A 23,846-nucleotide genomic window follows, 5' to 3' on the forward strand; every position below is an offset into this window, starting at 1 on the left:
TAAGCTCATGGAGACCCTACCCCTCTTCCGTTGCTAGCGCGGCTCCTACCCTGCATCGCAATCAACTACACGTGCTCTCGTTTGCATTTCCCGCTTCTTTCACTCTCCCTCCGCCAAACCACACCGCTCCCACATGACCTGCCTGCAACGCGTCCGGTAACATAGAACGTGCCGGGGAGCTGGCGGAGAACAACTTCCGTCAATATGGCTGCTCGAAGCAGGCCCCGCGGCCAACTCAAGGAGGAGTTCGATGAGGAGCGGGTGATTTGGAACTCGATCAAATCTGATGGCCGAAGGGTTGACCAGCTCATGGTATGAGACATCTCAATCAATGCATCCTCAGCACTCTTGTTTGCAAGTTTTTGACTGTATTCACAACGCGCCATGTAACCCGCAAGCTACGCGACTCTCGAGAGTCCATTGGCTATGCTCGATCCAGCACCATGTATACCAAGCTCATGATCAACGATGAGGGACGGACGTGACAAAAGCCCAGTGGCCTATGATAGCCTTGTGGACAGAATGGTTGCGAGGCGTGAAGCTCCAAAACCTTGCCGTTCATGCTTCCTTTTGCCACACCGCACCAAGCTACCTCATGCCGTCACCCTCTACTAACGTGTCGCAGAAAGAATCAGATCTTCTCCAGGAAAAGATCCTTGCTCTCCAAGCAGAGCAGGCCGCTCGTACAGGTGAGCTTAGAGAAGCTGGCGTGGCAGCACCAGCACTAACTTGAGCAGACCGTGGAGAGGAACGCTCAGCCCGTATTGACGATGATTTGGAGGACCTCTTACGAGACAACATCCGCAAGGTGGAAGAGGTCCAGGCTCTCCTCCAGCCTATCGAAGGTGGTAACGACGTTCATACACAAATGACTCTCCTTGCTGCTTTGCGCAATTCTGAAGAAGCTCAGCCATCTGCTTCACGATCTACTAGCGTTGGGCATGGGAAGTCTGGGCGCGACCGCCAGGGCAAGCGAAAGCTGACCGATAGCATCGATGACCGCGACAGTCTGACTGCAGATAGCCCCGGAGGCCCTAGCCCCAAAGTTATCATCAGCAGCCAGAAAGACCGACTGGTTGCCAAGTCTGGTGGCAGCAGGGCGGGGTCAGTCCCCATTGCGAGAGAGGGCAGCGTCAAGATGGAAGACGACAAGGATGACTCGGGTAAGGGTAAGATGGTTCTTCCTTCTTCCAAGCCCAAGCCCAAGATCAAATACAAGACCAAGCGTTGAGCTCCTTCGCTTTCGGCGTTCTTTCTAGACGACAGATGATACCCGCTTTGGCATCTTTCCTTTCGGCTTGTTCGAGGTTTGTAGTCGGATAGGCAAGCTCAAAATTTCACCTCGTCCCATCTCATACCTCTTTTCTGTGTGCTCATGCCACCATGTAACTTTCCCGTTTAGCATCCGCTACATAGCCGTCATCCCATCATACTCGATATCAACGGGGGCTGACAAATTCCAGAAGTTCGACCGCGCCTTACCCCGCAGACTGAGGTACTCTACCGCAATAACGCCAAAAACCGATCCTCCTCCTCGTCCATGTCTTTTGAGGGTGAAGGTATCCTCTGTCGCGTGACGTCAGTCATCGGCGAAGGCAAGCAGCGTCGATATGAAATTATAGATGCCGACCCAGATCCTCCAACTCCATCTGCGCCATATCGCGCCTCGGTCAATCATCTGATTCCAATTCCGCCCCAATCCTCTAACGCGACCCTGCCTGACCTTCCCAAGGGCAAGAATGTACTCGCTCTTTATCCAGGCACAACCACCTTTTATAAAGCGGAAGTTGTGGCTACATGGAGACAAGCTGATGGGAAAGTGAAGAAGGAAGATGGTGGGAGGGAAGGAGACACGGTTGAGAACCTGGTGAGGCTCAGGTTTGAGGGCGAGGACGAAGCGGATCGTGAGATGAGTGTCGAGAGGCGATATGTATTGCCAGATCGATGAGCATCTGTACAACCGTGCCATTTTTATACCAGATTCGCGCTAGCTACTCTGTAATTGGATAATATGCAATGGAGACTGGATACGTTGATTTAGAGCATGCGTGCATTTGGGTAGTCGACTGATGTTGACAGAACTGGGTAGTAACCAGTTTTGCTCTTCGAGAAATCTACATACTAGCGCTCCTTTGGAAATGCCCTGTCTGATCATAACCTCTTCTTTCCTGGCCCTTCACTTCTCTCCTGTAGTTGTGGCTTTGACTCTATGGTAGCACATATACGTCTGTACACCGCCAAGCCACTAGCGCGTTTTTGTGCAAGACTTAGGTAGACCCTGTCCACCCCCAACGCGAAGCCGCAACACGAATGCTCGCTTTGACCCCGCAAGACACCCCGCATACATACCAGGCATTGGATTTTAGTGTCGCCTCAACTATCAGCCGCATTTACGCGCTCATTCTAAGGCGCGGTCTCCCAGTCCAATCAGACAAGTGGCTATCCGCAAGTCTACCGACGCCGTCGGCCTACGCCGCACGCCAACCCAAACCCAACCGGTATCTGCACAAGTCTGACCCCCTCCACACGAACACCTGACTTCGTCATGAACAACTATTCTTTCCTTGAGTCCTCCCAACAACAGGCCCAGCAGCAGCAACAACATAACCAATCGCGCCCACCACCCTCACCCTCACACTCGCAAGCTGGTAGCATAGCAGGATCGCAAGTGAACGGCGGCGGCCAAAACGGCATTCCAATGGTCAACGGGCTGCCAAGCGGAGGTCAGCAGACGGACATGAACCACCTCTGGGCTGTGGTACAGCAGTTGAGCCAGCTGTTGGAGGAGAACAAGGCGCAGACAAGAGGTATTGTAGAAGGGGTTGCTGCGATACAAGGAAGGGCTGCTTTAGAGGAGGGCGGAGAGGTTGGCGGTGGCTCCGCACCAAGGGGAAATGGTGTGAGTATGAGAGAAGTGAATGGAGAGATCAACGGTATGTTAGCTGCCATTTCACAGCAACCAAATCGCGATTCTAACATTCTTCGTAGCAGCGACCCAGACACATCTCCAAAACCAGCTCACATCAGCCCAATCGACCATCGCTTCCCTCACCGCAACCAACACATCCCTCTCCGCTCTCCTCACAGACTACGAGTCCGCCTTGGCTCTTTTACTTGACAAGCTGCGCCCATATGCTTATTCCCAAACATCGTCGATCCTCGCACTTCACAAGCATTATCAAACACTACTTGAGCAGGAGCGATCTACATCTATGAGTCTCAGGATCGAGCACGCAGAATGGCAAGCGGGACTTAGCCGCGTAGCGGAAAACGCAAGGAACGCACTACGAATGCAGGGAGAGGTAGAGGCAGGCTTGCGCGGACGCTGCAAAGAGCTTGGAGAAGAGAACCGTGTTCTCCGACGCATGGTGGGGTGGGAGGAGAGAGAAGATAGTGACGAAGAGGATGAGGATAGTGTATAGCGAAGCGACAATAGGGTGGATATTTGTGCCGTTGTTTCGCGAGTTTTGTGCATAGCGATGGCGTTTGGGACACTGTTGTCTTATATCCATGTTTCCAGGGTCTTTGGAATAAAGTGTAATGTAGGCTGTTGGGATACCATTACATTCTGGTATGAATATAAGTCATATTATGAGGATGTTCATTGTGATCCTCTAGAAGGAACAATTAAAGTGGGTTACCGTGGTTTAGTCTCGAGGGAGTCTAATGTAGAGTGAAGCTATATATTTCGCAATGTCGAATACTTTACTTGTGCATGTTCAATTGAAATGGTTCATCATAAATAAGAATGCACACCACTATCGAGTCGTTGTGTAGTGAGGGAAAATTTGGGCAAGCCTTTTCCCACAAAGTTTGAGCTTCCCGCATCAACATCATATTACGAACTTACCTTTTGAGTCCTCTAATCGAAGAGCTCTCGTTTAACCACCGCTCAAGCAATATTTGCACAAAAGAATGATTCATCTTTATGGACATGGATCATTTGGACAGTAGTATGAATGATAACTTTATCCAATATTACCACAATCGATGCAATCATCTTTCTACCTCTGAGCGCCCTTGTGGCAATGATTCCCATGACGGAGAGGAAGCAAACATGTTTCTGTGATTCAAAGCACATGTCATTGTTTCTAGACTTCTACCAGTATGCGCCGAGTTACTCTTTCTGATTATCCGACAATTTAAGCATCACTACGCGATCACTGAACTTACTTACTCCTATAACGTCTCACGTGTATGAAAGGTAGGTATTGAGAGATAACAGAGAAACCTGGATGAAGAAAGAGTTCTGATCTACTACAGATTATACCATCGGCCTCGCCTAAATGACTATACTAATCATATATCGGCAAGTGCTTGAGAGATAAGGCTAATACGTGAGGGGTGCCGAGAAGGTTAAAGTCCCTAGTGTGGTATCAGACTAAGTTGAGGAAATATAAAGATGTGTATAAAATTTGGGACCGTTTGGAGTATGCATGTGTCTGCACAGGGGGTATCTCAAATTAATTGCGCTTTTTATATGACTCAAAGGGATATGGTGTAGTGTCCAATCAACGATTCCATTGAGCATAGGGTGTGTCCCAATCAAACAATGGCATATCAGCATACTTTTACTCGGAGCATACAGGGCTTGCTCTTGCTGTGAGTGCAAGAATTAAAAAAAAAAGTTCAATAAGATTCTAGTCTTCACAAGCGCCAGAGTTCCTTCGTCTATTACAGCGCTAGATGCCATTGGCCGGCCGAGTTCGGCCACCTTGACCGGAAAGTTAACTTTTATATGGCTTAAAAAAAGTTCGCCATCCCGCGCTCAATCTCCTTAGGCAAGGAGACGGAACCGAACAGGCGAACATGTTTCTACGCTCAGTGCGCACCTACCCACGGTCACTCCACACGCTGACCCGCGCAAGTGCGGTCCGGACATCCACCTATTACGCACCAAACGAGGTCATCCGAACTCGGCAAAGCCCATGTCCTAAAATTTCTACAAAACAGTCACACTTTGGCAACAGACGCTCTCTAGCAAGCAGTGTTCCTCGCCTTCAACAACTCGGCTCTGCAGAAAGGATTTCAACATCCAAAATGGCAGGCGACGACCACTACCTCACGCTTTCATGCCCTGACAAGGCAGGAATCGTTTACGCCGTGACGGGCCTACTGGCAAAGGAAAACCTCACGATTCTGGATCTGCAGCAATTCTCCGACCCAGACTCCAAGACCTTCTTCATGCGCGTGCACTTTGGCCATGCCTCGGACGTCTCCGCGCTGCAAGCCAGCATGGCGACGCTCGCCTCTGAAATGAGCATGACGTACCAAATCCGGCGCGTAGACGCCAAACCCAAAGTCCTCATCATGGTCTCGAAAATTGGGCACTGCCTCAACGACCTCTTGTTCCGCGTCAAGTCGGGCCAGCTCAAGGTCGACGTGCCGCTCATTGTGTCGAACCACGGCGAATTCGCAGAGTTGGCGAAGAACAACGGTATCGAGTTTCACCATCTGCCTGTTACAAAAGACACCAAAGAGCAGCAAGAGACGCAGATTCTCGATCTTATCAAGCAGCACAATATCGATCTTGTCGTGCTTGCGCGCTACATGCAAGTTCTGTCACCCCGTCTATGCACGGAGATGTCTGGAAAGATTATCAATATTCATCACTCGTTCTTGCCGTCGTTTAAGGGTGCAAAGCCCTACCACCAGGCTTACGAGCGTGGCGTCAAGATTATCGGGGCTACCGCGCATTTCGTCACGGCGGATCTGGACGAAGGACCTATTATCGAGCAGCGCGTTGCGAGGGTCGATCATGCATTGAGTCCCAAGCAGCTTGTCGAGGAGGGCAGCAACGTCGAGAGCCAAGTGCTTGCTGCAGCGGTGAAATGGTGGAGTGAGAAGCGTGTGTTTTTGAATGGACAGAAGACTGTTGTGTTCAATTAAAAACATTCGTACACTAGGGCGGATTTGGGATGTTGAGAACAAAAAGTGTAAATACTACATACATACATAGGTTACAAAAAAGTTCAAGTCGGGCCCTTCTTTTTTTCCCCTTTGGTTGCGGACTCGTTGCGAGAAAGAAGGCGCGGTTCAACGTCCCGAGCCCTTTTCGGTAGTATGCACAGAAAGAAGTTTGTACCAACCAGATCCCCAAATGCAAAATTCCATACTTCATCAACAATTCCAATACCACGAAAAAATAAAACCCTGAAGACATTTTTAAATCACAAAAATAAACCCCCCCCTCTCGTATTTTATACTGTTTAACCCCTCCCCCCCCTCTACCTACCCCGCCCCCTCCTCCTCACTATTTACCCATCTCTCTCCCAAAAAGCTCCCCTGTACTAGCCACTTACCTTACTTTACCCCAGACCACAAAACGGGCGGAATGCGGGACGATCCCCTCTTATCCTCGGCACTTTTTACTATTCCGCGATTTGTGCAGCCAACATCCAAAGCTAGGCTAGCCCCGATGCAGGCCGAGAATTGTGCCTCGAGACGAACACAAGCTGAGGGTACGAGGCTTGCGTGCATGCTCGTTACGACGGGGGAAATTGTGGGGGTGGGAGTGTGGGGGAAGTATTGGGGATGTAGGTAAAGGAAGGAGAGATGGGGGGGTTAGATGGGGAGAGGGGGGGAAGGTATAAGTAGGAGGGGGGATGAGGTGGTGTTGGTACATTGGTTTATCGCATACATTTACACTCTATACATTTTGATCTTTAATTGGGGGGTTTTTTTTCTCGATTAGAATTAAGTTGAGAGAAAGAAAACGAATTGCGTACATCAACATGGCATCTTCAAGTTCAACGGCCGAACCCGTTACAAAAGTGCAGTTGGAAGGTAAAGTCATTGCTATTACCGGTGCGAACAGAGGTAACTTTCCCCCATCATCCCCCCCCCCTTTCCCAAAAAACCCATACACCCCCTTATTAAAAAAAACAACAACAATGTTTTTTCAATAAAAAAAAACTAAACAAAAAATCCACAGGCATCGGCCTCGGCATAGCACACAGCTGCCTCACCAACGGCGCCTCCGCAGTCTACTCCCTCGACATCGGCACCCCAGACACCGACTTCACCACGCTCGCCTCCAAATACCCCAACCAACTCTTCGCACTAGAAGCCGACGTCACAAACGAAGCCTCGATCCAGGCGGCCATCGACAAGGTGCTTGCAGAAGCGGGGGCGCTACACGGCATGGTATGCAATGCGGGGCGTACAAAGCACAAACCCGCACTGGAATTTACAACGGAAGAGATTGACCAGCTGTGGGGGGTGAATTTGTATGGGAGTTTTTACTCTGCGAGGTGTGCGGCGAGGGCATTTATTAAGCAGGAAGTTAAGGGGAGTATTGTTTTCACGGCGAGTATGGCGTCGTATCGGCCGAATAAGGTAATGTTCTTCTTCCGTTTTCTAACTTCCCTTCTTCGTCTTCTTCTTCTTCTTCTTCTTCTTCTTTGCGATGGAGAGAGAGAGAGAGAGATTTAAACTGGTGGCTGACGGACTTCACAGCGTGTTCCCTCGGCACCGTACGGTGCGTCCAAGGCGGGCATCAGGAATATGACGCATACGCTTGCTATGGAGTGGGCGCAGTATAACATCAGAGTCAACTCTGTGTCGCCGGGTCTGGTCAAGACGGCGATGACGTACTGGGTTGAGCAGCAGCCGGATTGGGAGCAGCAGCTCAAGTACTATGGTGGTATGCCGCGGTTAGCGGCTGTGGAGGAACTTGGAGGCGCCTATGTGTATTTGCTCAGCGATGCGGCGAGTTACACGACGAGTATTGATATCCCGGTCAATGGCGTTATTGGTATTTGTTAAGCTGGGCCGAGCAGAGAATCAGTGGCTGTTTGGGAAAGGCGACGAGAGAGCTAAGAGAAATGGATTAGAGTCTTGTTTGATTATATCAACAATTAGAGATGGCATACTAGTTACACATTTTCCCCTATCCACTTTCCATGCCTGAATATGTAACACGTTTCTTATCGGGGCGGTTGAGACCAGCATAAGGCATGCCTTTGTAAATGGGCCCAACCTCAGATGCAACACCGAATGCACAATGACCAATGCTCTGAACTCCACCTCCACCTTGGTACTCCCCACTTGAATATGCAGGAGGATCACTGCCGTCAGCAAGCGCGCCGAATTGTAGCCTTGTGTTCATGAGCTCCATCGGAAAGGGATCATTTCCAAGACACGCGCCACGACTGATATTGTCCAAAGTCATGTTTCGCGTCGTGACGAGAATACGCGAGAATCCAGCGGAGAAAGTCGTGCCGTCTTCCCAGATGGTAAACAGTCCAAAGAGAAGTATACATAACGTGACGAAAATGACGGGAATGTAGCACTTCCATAAACGCTCTGGCACGTAGACGAAAGAAGACTGGAGTCGCGATCGCTCGACTGTCAGCTTCTCTTCGTTAACGGCGAGCATTTCCGGCGCAGAGAACAGCGAGAGGACCATGTCGGAGTAGAAGGATTCAATCTCAGTCCCTAGATTTTTCTTGGGCTCTGCGTTCTTGTGCACCAGTCGTGTCTTGGTGACGTCGGAATAGACTTGAGAATAGTAGGGTCCCGGAAGAGGAGGTTCGAGATCGACGTGTCCGCGAAGGAATCCCCGGAACATGGAACCTAGAGCATGATAGGCGGCTGTTTTCTTGTAAAGACCCACATCATCGCGTGGGCTGATGTAGTTTGTTGCTGGCTCAGGGTCTCGCGTGTGGTTTGTTAGACCGTAGAGGCCACGAGTGAAATTTGTATCCACAATTGGAGTAAGATATTCTCGCTTCGCCATCGACTTGAAGAACGGCTCGGTGAAATTCCACTTCACCGTGTACTTGGTCTCCATGTGCACACATCGGATAATGTGAGAATCAAAGCGATGAGTCCAGTGCTTTGCAAGAGGGTCATCAGGAGAGAGTCTTTCCGTCGAATTGGTGGTGTAACCGATCCATAGTATGGGCTCCGACTTGAAAACACCCAAACCTTCAGGTGCTTCCCCAAGAGGCAGTCCACCAGGCCCTTTGCGGAATTCTTCAGCTTGTGGTCGTTTGTAGGCCCCAATATCCACCTCAGCAAAGTAGGCAGCGCGGCCTTGGGGGGCTATTCTGCTATGATTGAACGGTGCGTCCAATTCGCGAAGTCTGTTCTCATCATTGATCTCCTCGCATTGATAACCGGGTCCGTTAAATGTCTGTTCGTAGGTGCAGTTGTATTGTCCTCCACAAGCCTGTTGTCGAGCGCCTTGCCGGGTGTTTGGATGGTCCATGTTGCTGTATGCCAGCAAAACTCCGATCCGTACCAACTCTGCAGATGGCTGGTCATAGTAATCGAACCAACCCGGTGCCGTGCCAGCGATATCAGTGGTGTTGTAATACATTACAGATTTCTTGTTGCTTCCGTCAGCCATTTTAACCGGATAACGCCAGTTCTTAGTGGATTCCATGGAAAAATTGAGCGTCGGAACTACAATGTCGACAACCTCAAGGTCAAGGTAGGTGCCGAAGGTGAGGGCGCCAGGTGAGAAGATGATTGTTGCCAAGGGTATCAGCCAGATGATCCCAGCAACGAACACAAGAACAGGAGCGTTGGTAATGGCTTCCCAATTTGCAAAGAGAGAAGGATCTTCTGTTGCGCCGAAGAGCTGGTCGATGGAGAGCACCGTCAATGCCCGCTCTCGAAACGTCCTCCATAGTCGCTGTCGAAAGACCAGAACAACGCACCCTCCGAATGCGACCTTGGAGAGGTAGGCTAGCACACGGCCGTAGAGAACCAAGCGGAACTTTTTGTTTTCATCGGCTTCCTCCTTGTGATGCAGGGCAGTGTATAGAAGATGTTGGAAGAAGGCGAAAACAATTCCCATGAGAAAAGCAAAAACCATTAGTGCCGGAGGGCGCCAGTGTATACGCCATTGTGCTGATTGTGTAGCGCGATGAGCAATAAGCCTTTGTGTCATAGGATCCGTACTTGAAGCCCGAGAGAACACGCTAGGTCGCTTCCCATCTGCATCTAGAGCCGAATATGCAACATCCGGAGACTTTTGCGATCCTAGCGAGTGCATGTGGATGCCTAGGCCGGAATCGACATCTTCTTGGAATCTTGAGCGCCTGTCGCTCATATCGTAAAGGGACTCATCACTGTTTCTGGTGGGCAGCGAAGCATAATCTCCTGGTCTCGAGATGGTTATGCCTGGCGTTGGGGGTGAATTTCCGTGTTCTGTGTGCGGGATGTCCATGTTGAGTGTCTGCAGTTGCTCTACATCACGAAGCACGCTGTGTGCTTCGCTGTATCCACGTAGAATGGTGTTGGGATTGATATTGAGAGGAGGGGAAGGTCTAGACGTCAATACGCGCCAGACAGGTCGCACAGCTGAGGCGCAGCTAGAGTCAGCTGGCGAGGGTTACACGTGTGTGAGGCTGAAGCCAACATGTCCCTATTGGACGTGCGCGCATTGAGGCTCCACCAAAAAAGGTCGAAAAGCCACAAGTCGTGTCGCTTGCATTGAGTTCGCAATCTTTTTTTCTCGTGGGGGCCAAAATCCTCAGCCCTTTAGGTAGTAGCGCACCAATTAACCGTAAAGCCGTTGTCCCTTGAAATAGTATCGGGTAAGAAAGAAAGATGCAAGGTTCAAAGCGAGATTAAACGTATTTTTAGTTGCCGTAATATCACCGTGCATGTGCATTCCATCGTTGTTGCACATATCCTTGAAGCTCAGTAGACGAACATGACACGACCGCTTCAGACCTCGTAGAACCTCTTCGCCTCGTCCTCTGTAACAGGACTGACATAGCTCCTCTTGGAATCGATAAGTCCATACCGGTTGCCTCTGATTCTCCACCACATCTCCTTACGGTTACCGTTTAGCCTCCCACCTAAAACATCTTCTTTCAATTGCTTGATGAATGCGTTGTAGATCTCCGGCTCCTCAAGCTCAGTGAGCTCTTCACGCATGACACGAATAGCCTCGAGAGCCCGTTGGTATGCGTTGTCACCAACACTGTTGCTGATGAGCGAGCGGATTTCTTTTGCAATGCCATCGGCGGCGTCTTGGATAGCGTCCAAGTCGTCGGAAGCAGAGAGAGCTTGTTTGAATGAGGGAATCAGATTGTTAGATTCAATCTTGACGCGTTTGGGATTGCCTAAGAGTTGGTCGACATCCAAACCTGAAAGAGGCTTATCACGCTCGGTACGCTGGCGCTTCCCTCGGCCCTTGACCTTTGGTGGTACTTTCTTCAAGTCTGCCGCTTGCTTGACGGCATTAAGTTGCTTTTGTGCCGACGCAACAAGTTCTGCAGGTGGCATAGAGTATTTGGTAAGAATTTCCGGTGGATCAGGGATCGGCAGGCTGGGGTCGGAATGTGTCGCTCGCCATCGTATAACTTGGTTGATGCGGTGGACAAGAGGCGAGAATGTATCTTCTGGTTTAGCGTACTCGTCTTCGTTCCCATCTTCGTCGCGGCCAAAGGTTGAAAGGTCCATGGCATCGACGTAGTCGCTCACTGCGTCGACGAGATTCTTAGTGGGCAGATCCTTGTGTTCCATTATAACTTTACCGCTGACTGTGAGTTTTCGATCCAACGGTGGGAATTTGTACCGCCTCATGTCTTCTTCAAAAGGAAGCTCTACGTCTACCAGAGCCTCCCACTCTGGCTCGATGCGCGGGACAAGCAGTAGCAAGACTGGGGGCTTTAGATCCTTTGCAACCAGCCTTGCGACTGCGTAACAATCAGCTTCGTAGAGCGCATGTATGAAGGATGACAAGCCCAATTGAGCAGGCTGGTTGGCCTTTTGTGGGACAATGAAGTTTGTCCGACTCAGAGGGAGAAAACGTTCGAAATCCTCAGCTCTGACAAAACCCACTAGCTCCATTGCTTGTTGTGTTTCCAGTTTGACAACGTTCATGTCGGACTCGGAAATGTGAACGGCCGTCCTGCCGTATTCGTAACCCCGCTCCAACTCGTCCATTTCTACATCCTTCTTGACACCGGGTTCGGTCTGACTTTCCACTTGATACACGCGCTGATTTCGCACTGCTGAGAGATCGGTTGCTGCTTGATCTTGATCAGTTCCAGCAGCTGAGGATTCAATAACCGGGCCTGATAAGCCAGTGGCGTCTGTCCGTATGACGAACGAACTTGCTGTTGGTGGCTTTGCTATCATGGTACATGGATATCGTTCAACATCGATGGTAATTGTAGCATCGTACCTGGTAGGGTCGCCCAAAGTCAGCGATCCTCTGTAGCTGTGGACAGGCCGTGTCTCCTTGAGACGAGGTATGTGAAGTTGGTCAATGGCCGTGGCTAGGGTACCGAAGTTACCGTCACAATCTTCTATGAAACTTTTCAATATGTCTTCATTTTGAGCCTGGGTCTGGTTAGCCATAGCAGAATGAGATATGTTAACCAGCAGTACCTTTTGAGGGTCTTTCTTCTCTTCCTTGAAGCCAATGTCGGGGTCGTCAAAGTCAACGCCAAGCAGTGTGATCTCAAAGGGAGCCTCCGGGTCTTTGATCTTTGATGTTAGTTGCTCCAAATCGTCCGTGACCATTTCCCCACGACCATCAGTCACAATGACAATTCTGCGGTCGTATTTGAGAGGGTTTCCCTTGGCACCCCTGGTTGCGGTGTCAACCATGTGTATTGCTACCGCGAGGGCAGAGAGGACTGTCTGTGTTAATCAAGGGCATACCGAATAGCAGGCAAGACTTACGATCTCCATTGTTGGTTCTGCTAGGCTTAAGATGTTCTTGGAGATTGCGAATGTCTCCAAGGAGATATCTGTTGTATGTAAGAAATTGCAGGAATTCCTGTAAGGTGGAACAAAACCTACTGCTTTATTTTGGAGAAGACCCTAATATGGTCATAGCCCTCATCCTCCTCTATGATACCAGCGAGATCCGTCTCGTCAGTGCGACAGCCAACAACGCTCATCAGCGCGCTTTTTCTGCCTGTTGCAACCTAGCAAGTTGTCAATCGCAGCTCTCTGGATCATGTGATGATATTTGGACAATGCTAGTGGCGTGCGTGTCTAACGCACTAAATCGCCGAATGAACGTCGGCTTACAGTGGTAGTGATTTTGTCCCAGACATATTCCAAGGCCCAATCAAGATCAGTCTGGTCGCGGCCATTTCTCTTTTTGCCCATGGAACGACCGAGGTCCAGGATGTAGACGGTTGCTTCTTTGGCCGCCATGGCTTGGTGTTGATTGTTCCTTGCACGCGCCTCGCGTATGTATGGTAGTAGTACACTGTGCTTTTGAAGCACACTGTGACAAGGCTAGATGCTTAGAACTGAAGCACAGGAGCTCCAAATGGCAAATTCTGTGCTGGCAATTTATAGCAAATTGGACAAGGAAGAAACAGCGTCCTAGACGTGTTTGCTGGGGCCATGCGAGACGGTGCAGCCTGTTGGATTAGGCAAACACACGCGTGGCGCAGCCGAGTGTGGGCTAGCGCAAACACGACGTCATGTGACGCAGTTGTCTGGCAATGCTCTATTCCGCATGTACGTACATATCATTTTTACATGTCATGTATTCACGAGAATGCCCATCACCCGAACGAATATACTAGATTAACCTCCCGGTGGGAGTTGTATCGAGTTTGCAAGTTCAATACTAGGAAGCTACAAAGGCGTGTCACCTACACTTGAATAGGCGCCTCAGCATCCGCGTGGGCCACAGCAAAGGGCATTACCACATGGCAGGCACCATTCTTTTCCGCGAACCTACCTTATCGGCACCGAATTTTGCCATGTACCATTCCTTGGTACCTACTGCCGTCACACCAAGATTGGTAGCGACGAATATGGTTCCGCAGGCCACAGTCCAATTGATCAAGCTGCCCTCTGGGGCTGCTATGAGTGATAGTAATGCATATATTACTACCTCGCAAGTGTAGTGCGGACAGAGGAGATTGGGAAACATGGGGTGAGACGGGAGCTGGTAGCCTTTACTCTCTGTGCGTAGGCGGTAGAGGTAGGCGTGGTAGGAGTGCTGCAGCATTTGGGCTGTGATGACTCCTGGCACAAGAAGTGCATTTGCAGATGCGCTACCAGGTGTCTCGACCCAGATGGCGGCGTTGATGGTGATGTAGAAGAGAAGGCCGAGAAGCCAGTGGGCAACGGACATTGTGCTCTTGCTGGCTGAGGTGTAGACATGTGACTCGAGCACGCGCCGCAGACCCTGAAGCAGCAGGAGCGCCCAAACCACCTGTTGCTGCCTATGCGCATGCCACACGTGCATCTGCCATGCCCACAGGAGCGAGCAGGCGACCGAGGTGACGTAGAAGTGGGTGAAGAAGTGATGGGGGACTTGCAGCGAGGCAGCAAAGTCGAGAGCGCGACTGAGTGCCGAGGGCTCCTGGTTCTCCTGGGCGGGCGGTGTAGTGGCACGGGGACCATAGGCTAGAAATCGGGTGCGTAGTGCAGGAACGGCCTGTATGACGAGGATCTAGTAAGCAGCAGCGGTTAGTGGTCGGCGCAGGCGGAGCTGAAGTGGTGGTGTCGCGATACAAGAAGTGAGGCAGTGAGGTAGAGGGCACGCAGCAAAGCGGGCAGCAGAGTGGGCGGAAGCGGAGCCATGGCTGCTGGAGGCGTGAGGGCGTGAGGGCGTGAGGGGAGCGTGTCTGTTGGGAGGGAGGGGGAGGGGGAGGGGGGAAAGGGGACGGTGACGGCAGCATGATGGGATGGCGGCCGGGCTGATCTTGGCGCAGCCGCGGGCCAACGGTGGCAGTGGTTGTAGCCGCAAGTGGCTGACGGCGTGGGTGTTCAGTGGCATATTGAGTTATTATTATTATTATTGTGACTGTGGCCAGGCGGCGAGGGCGGCGGCGATCACTGTGGTATTGTTAGTTAGTTAGCGGGTGTTAGCTGTGCAGGCACAGGTGGTATTATGGGGAGGTAGGCCGGCACAGCAACGCTGCCACTGCCCATGGCCCATGGGACTGGCTGGGACAGCGCATGGCGGCGCATGGCATGGCTACGTAGTAGCATGTCTGTACAGGCGACGTCCAGTCCAGTCCCCTCCGGAACCCACGTCGTCGCCCTCATCTGGCCATGGTCGTCGCCCACGAGCGAGCCAAAGCTGTAACCCGCACCGTGCGCTAGGTGTCGCAGGTAACGATAGCCTTTGCGCGCTCACCACCCGCCGCCTGCGTGGCCATGTCGCCGCGCGTGCGTGCTGCGTGCGCCCTTTGCATCCCTCTGCCCTCTGCCCATGCCACCGCAAAACAAAACAAAAAAAGGCTGCCCCATGGTCGACGGCATGCACTCATACATAGGCGCTCGCAGTCACCGTCGGCCGCCGTCGTTGCAGCAGCAGTTCCAGCTCCACGCGCAGCAGCGCAGCCAGCAGCATCCGCTCCAGCAGTAGCCGCACCCCCGGCGCAGGCGAGAGTGCAGGGTTGTGTTCAGGAGAGACGGGGCCCGCCTAGGATCCAAGCAAATGGCGCTCGCCGGTGAGTGGTGCAGCGCCGCCTGGCTACTCGCAAGCCTCGACTGTCTCTTCTCCGGCCTCTCGCTCAACCTCCACTGCTGCTGCTGCTGTTCCTCTCTCCACTCCACCCTGCGCGACACCCCCCATCACGCCCTCAGCGCCCACTGCCTCTCCCCGGTGTCGCTGCCGCCTGCACGCCCATTGTCCCCCCCCTCCCTCCGAGCTGGGCAGTTGAGCGCCGTGTTCCTGCCGTCTGCGCTCCCTCCCTCCCTTCCCTTGCTCTGCCGAGCCAGTATGAGGCAGGAACTGCAAGTGTCCTGTCCTTTATCGTGATGACCAGTAATGCCGATACTCTCGTAAACACGCCCTCTGCCCCCGTTGGCATCCTCCACGACCGTCCTCGCAGCTCCTCTCCACGCCAGCCCCACAAGCCCTCTGCTGCTGCTCTTCATTCATCCTGGAAGCCAGACCACGCCGAGCTGCCGCCTGCCAACCACGACGCCCACGACGACCAGGATGCAGAGCCCGAGTCCGAGGCCGAGACGGTCGTCCTGTCGCGCGACGAAAACCCTGCTGCTGACTCCAAGCTGATCAAGACGGAACGCGTCGACGATGACGACGATGACGACCACAGCAACAGCGACGCGACACGTCTGCGCTCCATCAAAGAAGAGCCGCGCCTGCACTCGCCCCAGCCAAACGGCCGCCAACGCACCACCAACCACGTCAAAATCAACGGCGCAAAGAGCCCGGCCCCTTCATCTCCAAACACGCGCACAAAGGACACCAGCCCCAACCATGTCGCCAAATCGCGTGGCCGCAGTGCCTCGACGGTTGACAACCGCAAGCGCAAGCTACGCGATGACTCGTTTCCCTTTGAGCCTCCGCGCCAGAAAGCCAAAACCGACACGCCAGGCTTTGGCCGCCCACACAAACGCTCCCAATCCACCCAATCCACTGCCACGGGCATTGCCGGTCGCAAGCGCCGCGAAGTCACCAATCTCGCTCTGTCCAACGAGGAGCATTGGTCAGGATCCAGCTCAGATCACTCAACCTCGCCCCAGCCATTGTCTGCACCCCATCTGCAGCAGCATGTCCGAGTAAAGCGCTCCACACATCGCGCTTTGACCTCGCCTGCGCGTACCATGCCCCATCGAAAAATTGATCGCTTTGGTGCCACTCGTCTTGCTCGAGAAAGTGAAAAGGGCGACTTGGACGCGGTCAAAGAAGCGTACGAGGAGGCGCCAGACGAGCTCGACCAGCCTGATTATGCTGGAATCACTCCATTGCAAAAAGCCTCGCTACATGGTTGGGCGCCCGTTGTCCGTTATCTGATAAGCAAAGGCTGTCGTACCGACTGTGAGAGCCATGACCGCGATACGCCGCTCATCGATGCAGTCGAAAACTCGCATCTAGACGTAGTCAAGCTTTTGCTCAACCAGGGCCAGGTCAATCCCCACCATTCGAACAAAAAAGGACAACGCGCCATTGATGTTCTTGATCCCGAAGACGAGGACGCGCCCGAGATTGAAAAAGAACTGAGAGAAGCAATGAGACAACGAGTGGATACTTCTACCAACGACCAAGAACGCACGCAGAAACAGGCCAAAACTGCTTCTCGCCTCTTGTACAACGAATTCAATGTCGAAACCCTTATCGAAAAGGCTGGAGACGGAGATATCCTAGCTGTGGGAGAACTCATAAACAGCAACATCAAGCCAAACATCACCTGCGGAGTTGCGGCAGCCAGAGGCGGACATTACGACATCCTTAGCATTCTCTTGGCTAGCGGCTTGAAGGCCGATCCCGACCCATCCAAGCACCCAGAGACGCCCATGACAGTTGCCATTGGGCGTGGATACCTGAAGATCATACAGTTACTTCTTGAACAAGACAACTTCAACCCTACGCGGAGGAACAAAGACAACAAGACGTACTATGAAATTTCAGAAGAACGACATGGACCGAAGTGGGAAGAAGAGAGGGATATGCTGAAACGCGCTTGCGAGGAGTACCAGAAAAATCATCGAAGTCCACGAAGAACCAAAAAAGAAGCACCGATCCCTGCGGCCAATCGCGTCAAGAGAAAGTCATCCCCACGACGGGAACGCTCCTCTTCGCCTCAAGCGGAGCCGAAACGTGCCACAAAATCAAATACTGTCTCCTCTGCGCCTCAAAAGTCACGACGGTTAATGTCCGGAAAGGAAAAGGCTTCTCGAGAGGGTCAGAGGAGGAAACGTGTTGTAGAAGACGACTCATCTGAAGAGGAGAGCGAAGAAGATGTACGGCCGCCTACACGCAAAGTCAAGCGGCGGTCCTACAGCGAAGGCGAAGGCGAAGAGGCAAAACCGGTCAGGAAAGCTCTGAAAGCACGGTCAGACGACAATGAATCCAAACGGCCGGTTCATGCACGTTCAGACGAAAGTGATGAAGATCATGGCGCAAAACCTCCAGTCAAAGCAGTCGTGAAGCCATCCAAACCGATCAGCGCAAAACCAACCCCGGAAGTAGATTCGCCCGACGAACGCAAGATTGTCAAGAACAAAATCAAATACAAGACCGTGGAGGAAAAGATAAGAAAACGAAGGCTGTCGGATGCATCGGCCGATGACACTAGTGTGAAGAGGACTCCTACTGTATCCGCCAAGTCGACACCGGCTCCACCTGAAAGGGTAGCGACACCTGAGGTGGAACGTCTAAGGCGTCAGGAAGAGCAACAAGCACAGGCAGAAGCGAAACGGAAAGCAGCCCAGGCAGCGGCCGAGGCTGAGGCCGAAGCCAAAAACAAGGAAGCAGAAGAGGCTGCCCGCAAGGTTGCAGAAGCAGAAGAAGCAAAGAAGAAGGCAGAGGCCGAAGCTGAAGCTGAGGCCCGGCGTCAAGCAGAGCAAGCGGAGGCTGCCCGTATCAAAAAAGAGGAGGAGACGCAACGGCAAGCGGAAGAAGAGGCCAAGCGTCAGAAGGAACTGTTGGAACGCCAAAATCGTATTTCAAAACTTCCTCGAGCCCTACGGCGAGCCTGCGAACTAGGTACCAATCGACCACTCCACTTTTCAGGCGAAGAGCTCGGCGTCTCAGCTGTCTTCCTACCACTCTTCTACGCAAACGCTCAAGATCTCAAGGATCCACAGGCTTTGCCCGGCAAGACCTACGTCTGCTCATTCCAAGTAGTTGGCATCCTTGGACTCCCCGAACTCGATTTAGCCCACCTCGATGCTCCTTACTCAAATTGGACCCGAATTCCTGTCAATCGTACACAACGAGATGCAATCCTGCGCCAATACGACGTTGCACTTCTAGCTCAAGATTTTCGATTTCCCATGGAAGGTGCTCCAGACTTTGACTACGCGAAGATTCAAGAGAGTATCAAGGAGGCTAGGAACCAATTTGCAGCAATGGAAGGTTTATATTGGGTTGAGGAATCACTACTGTATGCCGAGGTGGACAAGGTGGAAACCCTCCGCCCGTTGCTGAACGACATGCGTGCTGAGTGCAAGAGACGACGAATCCATCTGGCCGACATCAACGACGAGCTGCCGGACAAGAAGCACAAGCCCCGCAAGAGCTTCATGGACATTGTGCTCTCCCAAAATGGTGTCAACAACACTGTTCGCACCACTATTGTCAACGGCAATGGCTGAAGTAACGAAAGCATTCAGGTTCACTAGTCACAATTAGCTCGGAACGAGTCAAGCAGTAGCACGCATTGCCGCACCAGCGGAGGGGGCCGACAGCAGGGTTTGGGGGAGTGTCTAATTGAGGTTTGGAATGAGTCCAGGGGGACATAATACGTAGAAGTCGGCCGCGGAATTGCATTTTGCAACCTTGCTTGTTCACATCCATGGGCTATGTACTTGGCATGGACGCCAATCATCATCAGCATTTTGTTGGAAGGCCACGGCGTTACGATAATTTCCATCTAAAAAAGTAACGATTCCGGCCGGTACCGTCCCCCCAGTAGGGTTATTTTTGCTCTCATGCATGCGACCCAGAAAAATAGAGCGAATGAATTGAAGGCGGAGGAGGGCAGGTTCTCAAGTGAAATAAGCATGAAAAGCCAAGAACAGCAACTTTGTCAAAACTCAATGCATGATGGGAAATTAGGAAATCTTTTCGTGTTTGACCTTTTGTGGTTCTCGCCCAGAAAGTGATTTTGCATGGGGATTATTTTAGGGATTATCCTTGTCTATGCTTTTTTGACGAGCACACTTCCCCCCACTTTTAAAGCGGATCCACAATTTCAATCCCCCCTCCGAACCTGCCCCGCAATTCGGAGCTCGGAGCTTGCATATCTGCCCTTTAACCTTTTCGTATCAGTCTAACTGAGGCGCGACTTGTTGTATTACAGTTGGGAAACGACGTCTTACCTCACTCACTAGATTCAAGTAGTACTAGATCTTCGTCGAATCCCAACCAAACATCCTCTTTACCTACAAACCCTTTTCCCTCCCGCCACATACACACATACACATACATATATCCCCCCCCCAACCCTACCGAACCAACAATGGCCCCCAAAAACAAAGGCAAAGGCAAAGACGACTCCAAAGCCGAAACTTCAAAAGGCAGTAGCAGCAGCAAACTCAAACCAGCAACTAGCATCAATGTCCGCCATATCCTGTGCGAAAAACACTCCAAGAAGGAAGAGGCGCTCGAGAAGATACGGAATGGAGCGAAATTCGATGATGTGGCGAGGGAAATGAGTGAGGATAAGGCTAGGCAAGGTATTTTTCTTCCCTCTCCCTTCCCTTCTCTTCTCCCATCTTTTTTTTTCACTCGATTCTTTCTTCACGTGTCATGATTTTGGGTTTCTTATTCTTATTGTGACACAGGCGGTAGTCTAGGCTGGAAAGTACGAGGCAGTCTGATGCAGGATTTTGAAAAGGTGGCGTATGAGCTTGAGCCGAGTACGACGGGGAGTCCGAAGATTGGGGAGGTTAAGACGAGTGAGGGGTATCATATTATTATGGTTGAGGGGAGGAAGTGAGGCATTGGGGGAGAGAGATGTGTGTATGAAGAGAGAGATTTGTATGAGGGGAAAGTATGGAGTGATTGATACCCTGGTATAAGAATGCTAGTTGAGAGGGATTTGTGTAAGAGTTGTCATGGTTGGTACATGTTAAAATGTGCTGATGAGGGGATCGTTCTATTTCTATGGGTCAAGTAGGACTCCGTACGCCTTTGCTTGCGGTACATCGTCTGTCTACCAAGGTGCCCCTGAGAGGCACTCTTCCACTCCATATCTATCTTGTCGACACACAAAACCTACGTGTCTCAATATGCCCGTATAGCTGGGTTAGATGCCGACCTAACAGAAGTAAGGAGAAAGATCAAAGCTGGCGCGGGCTTGCCCCTGTCCTCCCCTTCTATTGTGTCCAATGCACGGATATGGAGCCTAGTATGTACATGATCCGCCCCATAGAGTAACTGGATATCGTATAGAACTGAACGCCACGAACGCCAATGCTCGAATATGTCAATTGTCCGGAACTATGCGCAGTCCTCACAGCGTCGCTGCTGCCTCGACGGCTCCCGTAAGCTTGAACGTTTTCGGGCTTGAAATGGTCACCTCGACGGGATACTTCCATTCCATAAACTTGGCCCATCCTATTTCCATAGTCAGCATCATGCCAAGCTACTCTTTGTTCCTTTATGCTGAAGATGACGTACCCCAGTACGCAGCTTTCCTGCCAAAGTATTTCCCCAGATACGGCACCATGACCATTGTCAGCAGCAGTTCCAGTTGCTGCAGCGATTCTTTCCATTCCCGATCCGCATCTGACATGTATTCTTCCTCGTCGACTGAGGAACTCGAAGAGGAAGAGGGCAGGGAATCAACCTCGTCGGCCGAGGAGTGCTCGACGAAGCTCTCGCTATTGCTCATCGACATGGCGGGTTCGGTAACGGATGACCAACAAACAAAAGCGGTGGATACGTGACTCGGAAATGCGGATTACCACCAGAACATGGGACAATTGTGAAATCGCGATCGTGCAATGCGACGAGTACCTGTCGGGCTACGTCGGCGCGTTTGGTGATGTGACGCCGCAACCAATGAGCGGAGGTGGGGCTTGGGCGGTTCTCATCACGTGACGCAAATCTTGGCTCGCAGTTCGACTCACACATGTGTGTTGCGGCGAAGTTCAAGGCCGTTGTTGCCCACGTCTGCTCAACGCCACCACCAACAATCACCCGCAAACAGCGATCATATCCGATTTTTCCTACGAGAATTATTACTGCAACACCGACGGAAAACTCTCTATACAACCGCAATCATGGCTGATACTGTACGTCATTTGACCCCACGCTGGGCTGTTCGAAATGGGGAAGTGGGCATTGGGAGAAGAGCCGGATGCAAGACCGCAGGTGACCTTGCAGTCCTAGGCATATTGGAGTGATCTGCAGTAATATTCCAACGGAACTGTTACTGTGATCGCTTTGTATAGGCTTGCATCCGGCTTTGTTTTTTCTTTCCTCTGTTACGACAGGCGATGCTACACTTCCCGCACATGGATGGCAGCTCAATGCGATCTTCGTCAAAAAGCTTATGCTAACATGACTCCCAACGCAGGCTGAGGTCCCCGAACGTAAGACACGTAAGTCTGTTCAATTTTCTGAAGGCACCACGATCGTCGACAGCAACGGCGAAGTCACCGAGTCTCTGGAGGTGAACGGCGGCAAGGAATCTGCCGAGGGTCACTCCTCTGGTGGCGGTGAGATTGCTTGTGTGTAGGCAACAAAAAACATAAACTGACGGGTAGGGCAGCGGGCGATGACAAGGAGGTCGAAGAGGTCACCGACATGTTCGCTGACCTCGCTAAGAAGGTATGCATACACGCATGTCTTGATGTGTGGCGGGCTGCTGACACAAGTACAGAAGAAGAAGAAGTCGACCAAGAAGAAGGAAGGCGAGGAGGATGACGGCGCAGAGGGCGATTTCGCTGCGCTGAAGAAAAAGAAGAAGTCTAGCAAGAAGAAGGTCGAGGATGATTTCGAGGCTAAGCTCGCCGCTGCTGGTGGAGAGAAGGCTGAGGGCGAAGAGGAGGCTGCCGCCGCCGAACCAGAAGTGCAAGAAGGCGACATGATGAAGGGCACTGGCATTTGGCAACACGACCAGACGACTCCCATCAGCTACAACCTCCTCCTCAACCGCTTCTTCACACTCCTCCACGCTCAACACCCCGATCTCGCCAGCTCAGGCACAAAGAGCTATAAGATCCCGCCCCCACAGTGTATGCGTGAAGGAAACAAGAAGACCGTTTTCGCCAACCTTGCCGAGATTTGTAAGCGTATGAAACGTTCCGACGAGCACGTTGCGCAGTTCCTGTTTGCCGAATTGGGTACGAGCGGTTCATTTGCCGACCAGAAGCGTCTAGTCATCAAGGGCCGTTTCCAGCAAAAGCAGTTGGAGAACGTGCTTAGGCGATACATTGTCGAATACGTTACCTGCAAGACTTGCCGCTCGCCCGATACGGACCTGTCCAAGGGTGAGAACCGTCTCAACTTCGTTACTTGCAACAGCTGCGGATCAAGGCGTTCGGTCCAAGCTATCAAGACTGGTTTCTCTGCACAGATCGGAAAGAGGCGGAGAATGGTGGCTTAGATTGTTCATTCTTGTTATGCGGGGTTTACGATGTTCAATGTTATTGCATGGCTCGGCTGGCTGGGCTTTTCGGTAAGCGGGCGCGCTTTTGGACGGCTGCTTTAATGAGGGCCTTTCAGCGATATGAGGATGCTGTGTAACATTCATTCCATGGATAGTTTTGCGTACATGTGGAATCAAAAGGGATTCGGAATGATGAATGATAAGTGGAAGGATATTCAGTGCCAGTGTGGGTATGTTTCCTAAGTGATGCAGAGTATTGATACATCCTCGACTGGACTTCACTTGCTTAAGATACCTGGATATGATTCTTACACTCTGTATGCCTATTTTCATCCTGCCACTACCCCTGACAAGACGGTTCTACATTGTCGGTATAGGTGTTTAAGCGGCACTTTTGTTACACATGATAGAGCAGGGAATGTACTCTTTGTCAGGCCCATGACACTTGTCATTCTGTCAGTCAAAGTTAAAGTTGCATAGTTTTTCCAAGCTCGCAATGTGTCACCAGGGAGTCTAGGCTTAACGCCATGCCTTGAGCTTGGGTCTTGGAACACCCAAGGCCAAACTCGCCCTTCACCCGTGCCGCCTACATCACACAACATATTGAGGGTTGGCCTTTACACAGGGCGCACGGCTGTGCCTATAAGGCGTCGGTGTCTTTCATGCTTGCCTATCTTTTTCACTGTGAGATGGCTTTTGAGATCTGCTGGTGAGCCAACAAAGACGAGACCGAGTACGTAACCTGTAGTAATACTTGTGTTCTATAAGAAAAGCAAATCCGGCTAGACTCGAGTCTTAGTGAAATTATCTACGGTTAGCGTGTATCCTATGAGAACAGTAGTACTCTGTAGATATTCATCAGCT

At 51.6% G+C, this 23,846-nt stretch overlaps 13 protein-coding genes across 13 annotated transcripts; 9 read left to right on the top strand and 4 right to left on the bottom strand.

Moving 5' to 3' along the window:
* Window positions 1-204: 204 nt before the first annotated feature.
* On the top strand, window positions 205-1,948 carry COCVIDRAFT_23187 (hypothetical protein; the record flags this gene model as incomplete). Its single annotated transcript, XM_014705100.1, has 4 exons — window positions 205-312; window positions 626-689; window positions 738-1,169; window positions 1,464-1,948. The coding sequence occupies 4 exons, from the start codon at window positions 205-207 to the stop codon at window positions 1,946-1,948; spliced, it is 1,089 nt and encodes a 362-aa protein (XP_014560586.1).
* A 597-nt stretch (window positions 1,949-2,545) lies between these two features.
* Window positions 2,546-3,422, top strand: COCVIDRAFT_88509 (hypothetical protein; the record flags this gene model as incomplete). Its single annotated transcript, XM_014705147.1, has 2 exons — window positions 2,546-2,933; window positions 2,989-3,422. The coding sequence occupies 2 exons, from the start codon at window positions 2,546-2,548 to the stop codon at window positions 3,420-3,422; spliced, it is 822 nt and encodes a 273-aa protein (XP_014560633.1).
* Window positions 3,423-5,040: 1,618 nt separating this feature from the next.
* Window positions 5,041-5,889, top strand: COCVIDRAFT_23189 (hypothetical protein; the record flags this gene model as incomplete). The annotated part of the gene is made up of 1 exon (XM_014705101.1): window positions 5,041-5,889. One exon carries the CDS (start codon window positions 5,041-5,043, stop codon window positions 5,887-5,889), a length of 849 nt encoding a protein of 282 aa, XP_014560587.1.
* Window positions 5,890-6,211: 322 nt separating this feature from the next.
* On the top strand, window positions 6,212-6,544 carry COCVIDRAFT_88803 (hypothetical protein; the record flags this gene model as incomplete). The annotated part of the gene is made up of 1 exon (XM_014705148.1): window positions 6,212-6,544. A coding segment is annotated over one exon (333 nt), but the record flags the coding sequence as incomplete, so codon positions are not given.
* Window positions 6,545-6,734: 190 nt separating this feature from the next.
* On the top strand, window positions 6,735-7,767 carry COCVIDRAFT_88894 (hypothetical protein; the record flags this gene model as incomplete). Its single annotated transcript, XM_014705149.1, has 3 exons — window positions 6,735-6,819; window positions 6,935-7,338; window positions 7,459-7,767. The coding sequence occupies 3 exons, from the start codon at window positions 6,735-6,737 to the stop codon at window positions 7,765-7,767; spliced, it is 798 nt and encodes a 265-aa protein (XP_014560635.1).
* Window positions 7,768-7,891: 124 nt separating this feature from the next.
* On the bottom strand, window positions 7,892-9,826 carry COCVIDRAFT_88627 (hypothetical protein; the record flags this gene model as incomplete). The annotated part of the gene is made up of 1 exon (XM_014705150.1): window positions 7,892-9,826. The coding sequence occupies one exon, from the start codon at window positions 9,824-9,826 to the stop codon at window positions 7,892-7,894; it is 1,935 nt and encodes a 644-aa protein (XP_014560636.1).
* Window positions 9,827-10,683: 857 nt separating this feature from the next.
* On the bottom strand, window positions 10,684-13,137 carry COCVIDRAFT_34273 (hypothetical protein; the record flags this gene model as incomplete). The annotated part of the gene is made up of 5 exons (XM_014705151.1): window positions 10,684-12,309; window positions 12,358-12,608; window positions 12,655-12,722; window positions 12,775-12,902; window positions 13,009-13,137. 5 exons carry the CDS (start codon window positions 13,135-13,137, stop codon window positions 10,684-10,686), a joined length of 2,202 nt encoding a protein of 733 aa, XP_014560637.1.
* A 499-nt stretch (window positions 13,138-13,636) lies between these two features.
* COCVIDRAFT_34274 (hypothetical protein) lies at window positions 13,637-14,722 on the bottom strand (the record flags this gene model as incomplete). Its single annotated transcript, XM_014705152.1, has 3 exons — window positions 13,637-14,395; window positions 14,458-14,570; window positions 14,617-14,722. 3 exons carry the CDS (start codon window positions 14,720-14,722, stop codon window positions 13,637-13,639), a joined length of 978 nt encoding a protein of 325 aa, XP_014560638.1.
* Window positions 14,723-15,105: 383 nt separating this feature from the next.
* COCVIDRAFT_88796 (hypothetical protein) lies at window positions 15,106-15,405 on the top strand (the record flags this gene model as incomplete). The annotated part of the gene is made up of 1 exon (XM_014705153.1): window positions 15,106-15,405. One exon carries the CDS (start codon window positions 15,106-15,108, stop codon window positions 15,403-15,405), a length of 300 nt encoding a protein of 99 aa, XP_014560639.1.
* A 306-nt stretch (window positions 15,406-15,711) lies between these two features.
* Window positions 15,712-19,017, top strand: COCVIDRAFT_34275 (hypothetical protein; the record flags this gene model as incomplete). Its single annotated transcript, XM_014705154.1, has 1 exon — window positions 15,712-19,017. One exon carries the CDS (start codon window positions 15,712-15,714, stop codon window positions 19,015-19,017), a length of 3,306 nt encoding a protein of 1,101 aa, XP_014560640.1.
* Window positions 19,018-19,883: 866 nt separating this feature from the next.
* On the top strand, window positions 19,884-20,363 carry COCVIDRAFT_88852 (hypothetical protein; the record flags this gene model as incomplete). Its single annotated transcript, XM_014705155.1, has 2 exons — window positions 19,884-20,100; window positions 20,209-20,363. 2 exons carry the CDS (start codon window positions 19,884-19,886, stop codon window positions 20,361-20,363), a joined length of 372 nt encoding a protein of 123 aa, XP_014560641.1.
* Window positions 20,364-20,879: 516 nt separating this feature from the next.
* Window positions 20,880-21,266, bottom strand: COCVIDRAFT_12616 (hypothetical protein; the record flags this gene model as incomplete). Its single annotated transcript, XM_014705080.1, has 2 exons — window positions 20,880-20,983; window positions 21,047-21,266. The coding sequence occupies 2 exons, from the start codon at window positions 21,264-21,266 to the stop codon at window positions 20,880-20,882; spliced, it is 324 nt and encodes a 107-aa protein (XP_014560566.1).
* Window positions 21,267-21,651: 385 nt separating this feature from the next.
* On the top strand, window positions 21,652-22,979 carry COCVIDRAFT_23197 (hypothetical protein; the record flags this gene model as incomplete). The annotated part of the gene is made up of 4 exons (XM_014705102.1): window positions 21,652-21,663; window positions 21,948-22,089; window positions 22,143-22,201; window positions 22,254-22,979. 4 exons carry the CDS (start codon window positions 21,652-21,654, stop codon window positions 22,977-22,979), a joined length of 939 nt encoding a protein of 312 aa, XP_014560588.1.
* Between the last annotated feature and the right edge of the window lie 867 nt (window positions 22,980-23,846).

This window comes from Bipolaris victoriae (genome assembly GCF_000527765.1).
Source record: "Bipolaris victoriae FI3 unplaced genomic scaffold scaffold_10, whole genome shotgun sequence".
Taxonomy (NCBI): Eukaryota; Fungi; Ascomycota; class Dothideomycetes; order Pleosporales; family Pleosporaceae; genus Bipolaris; species Bipolaris victoriae.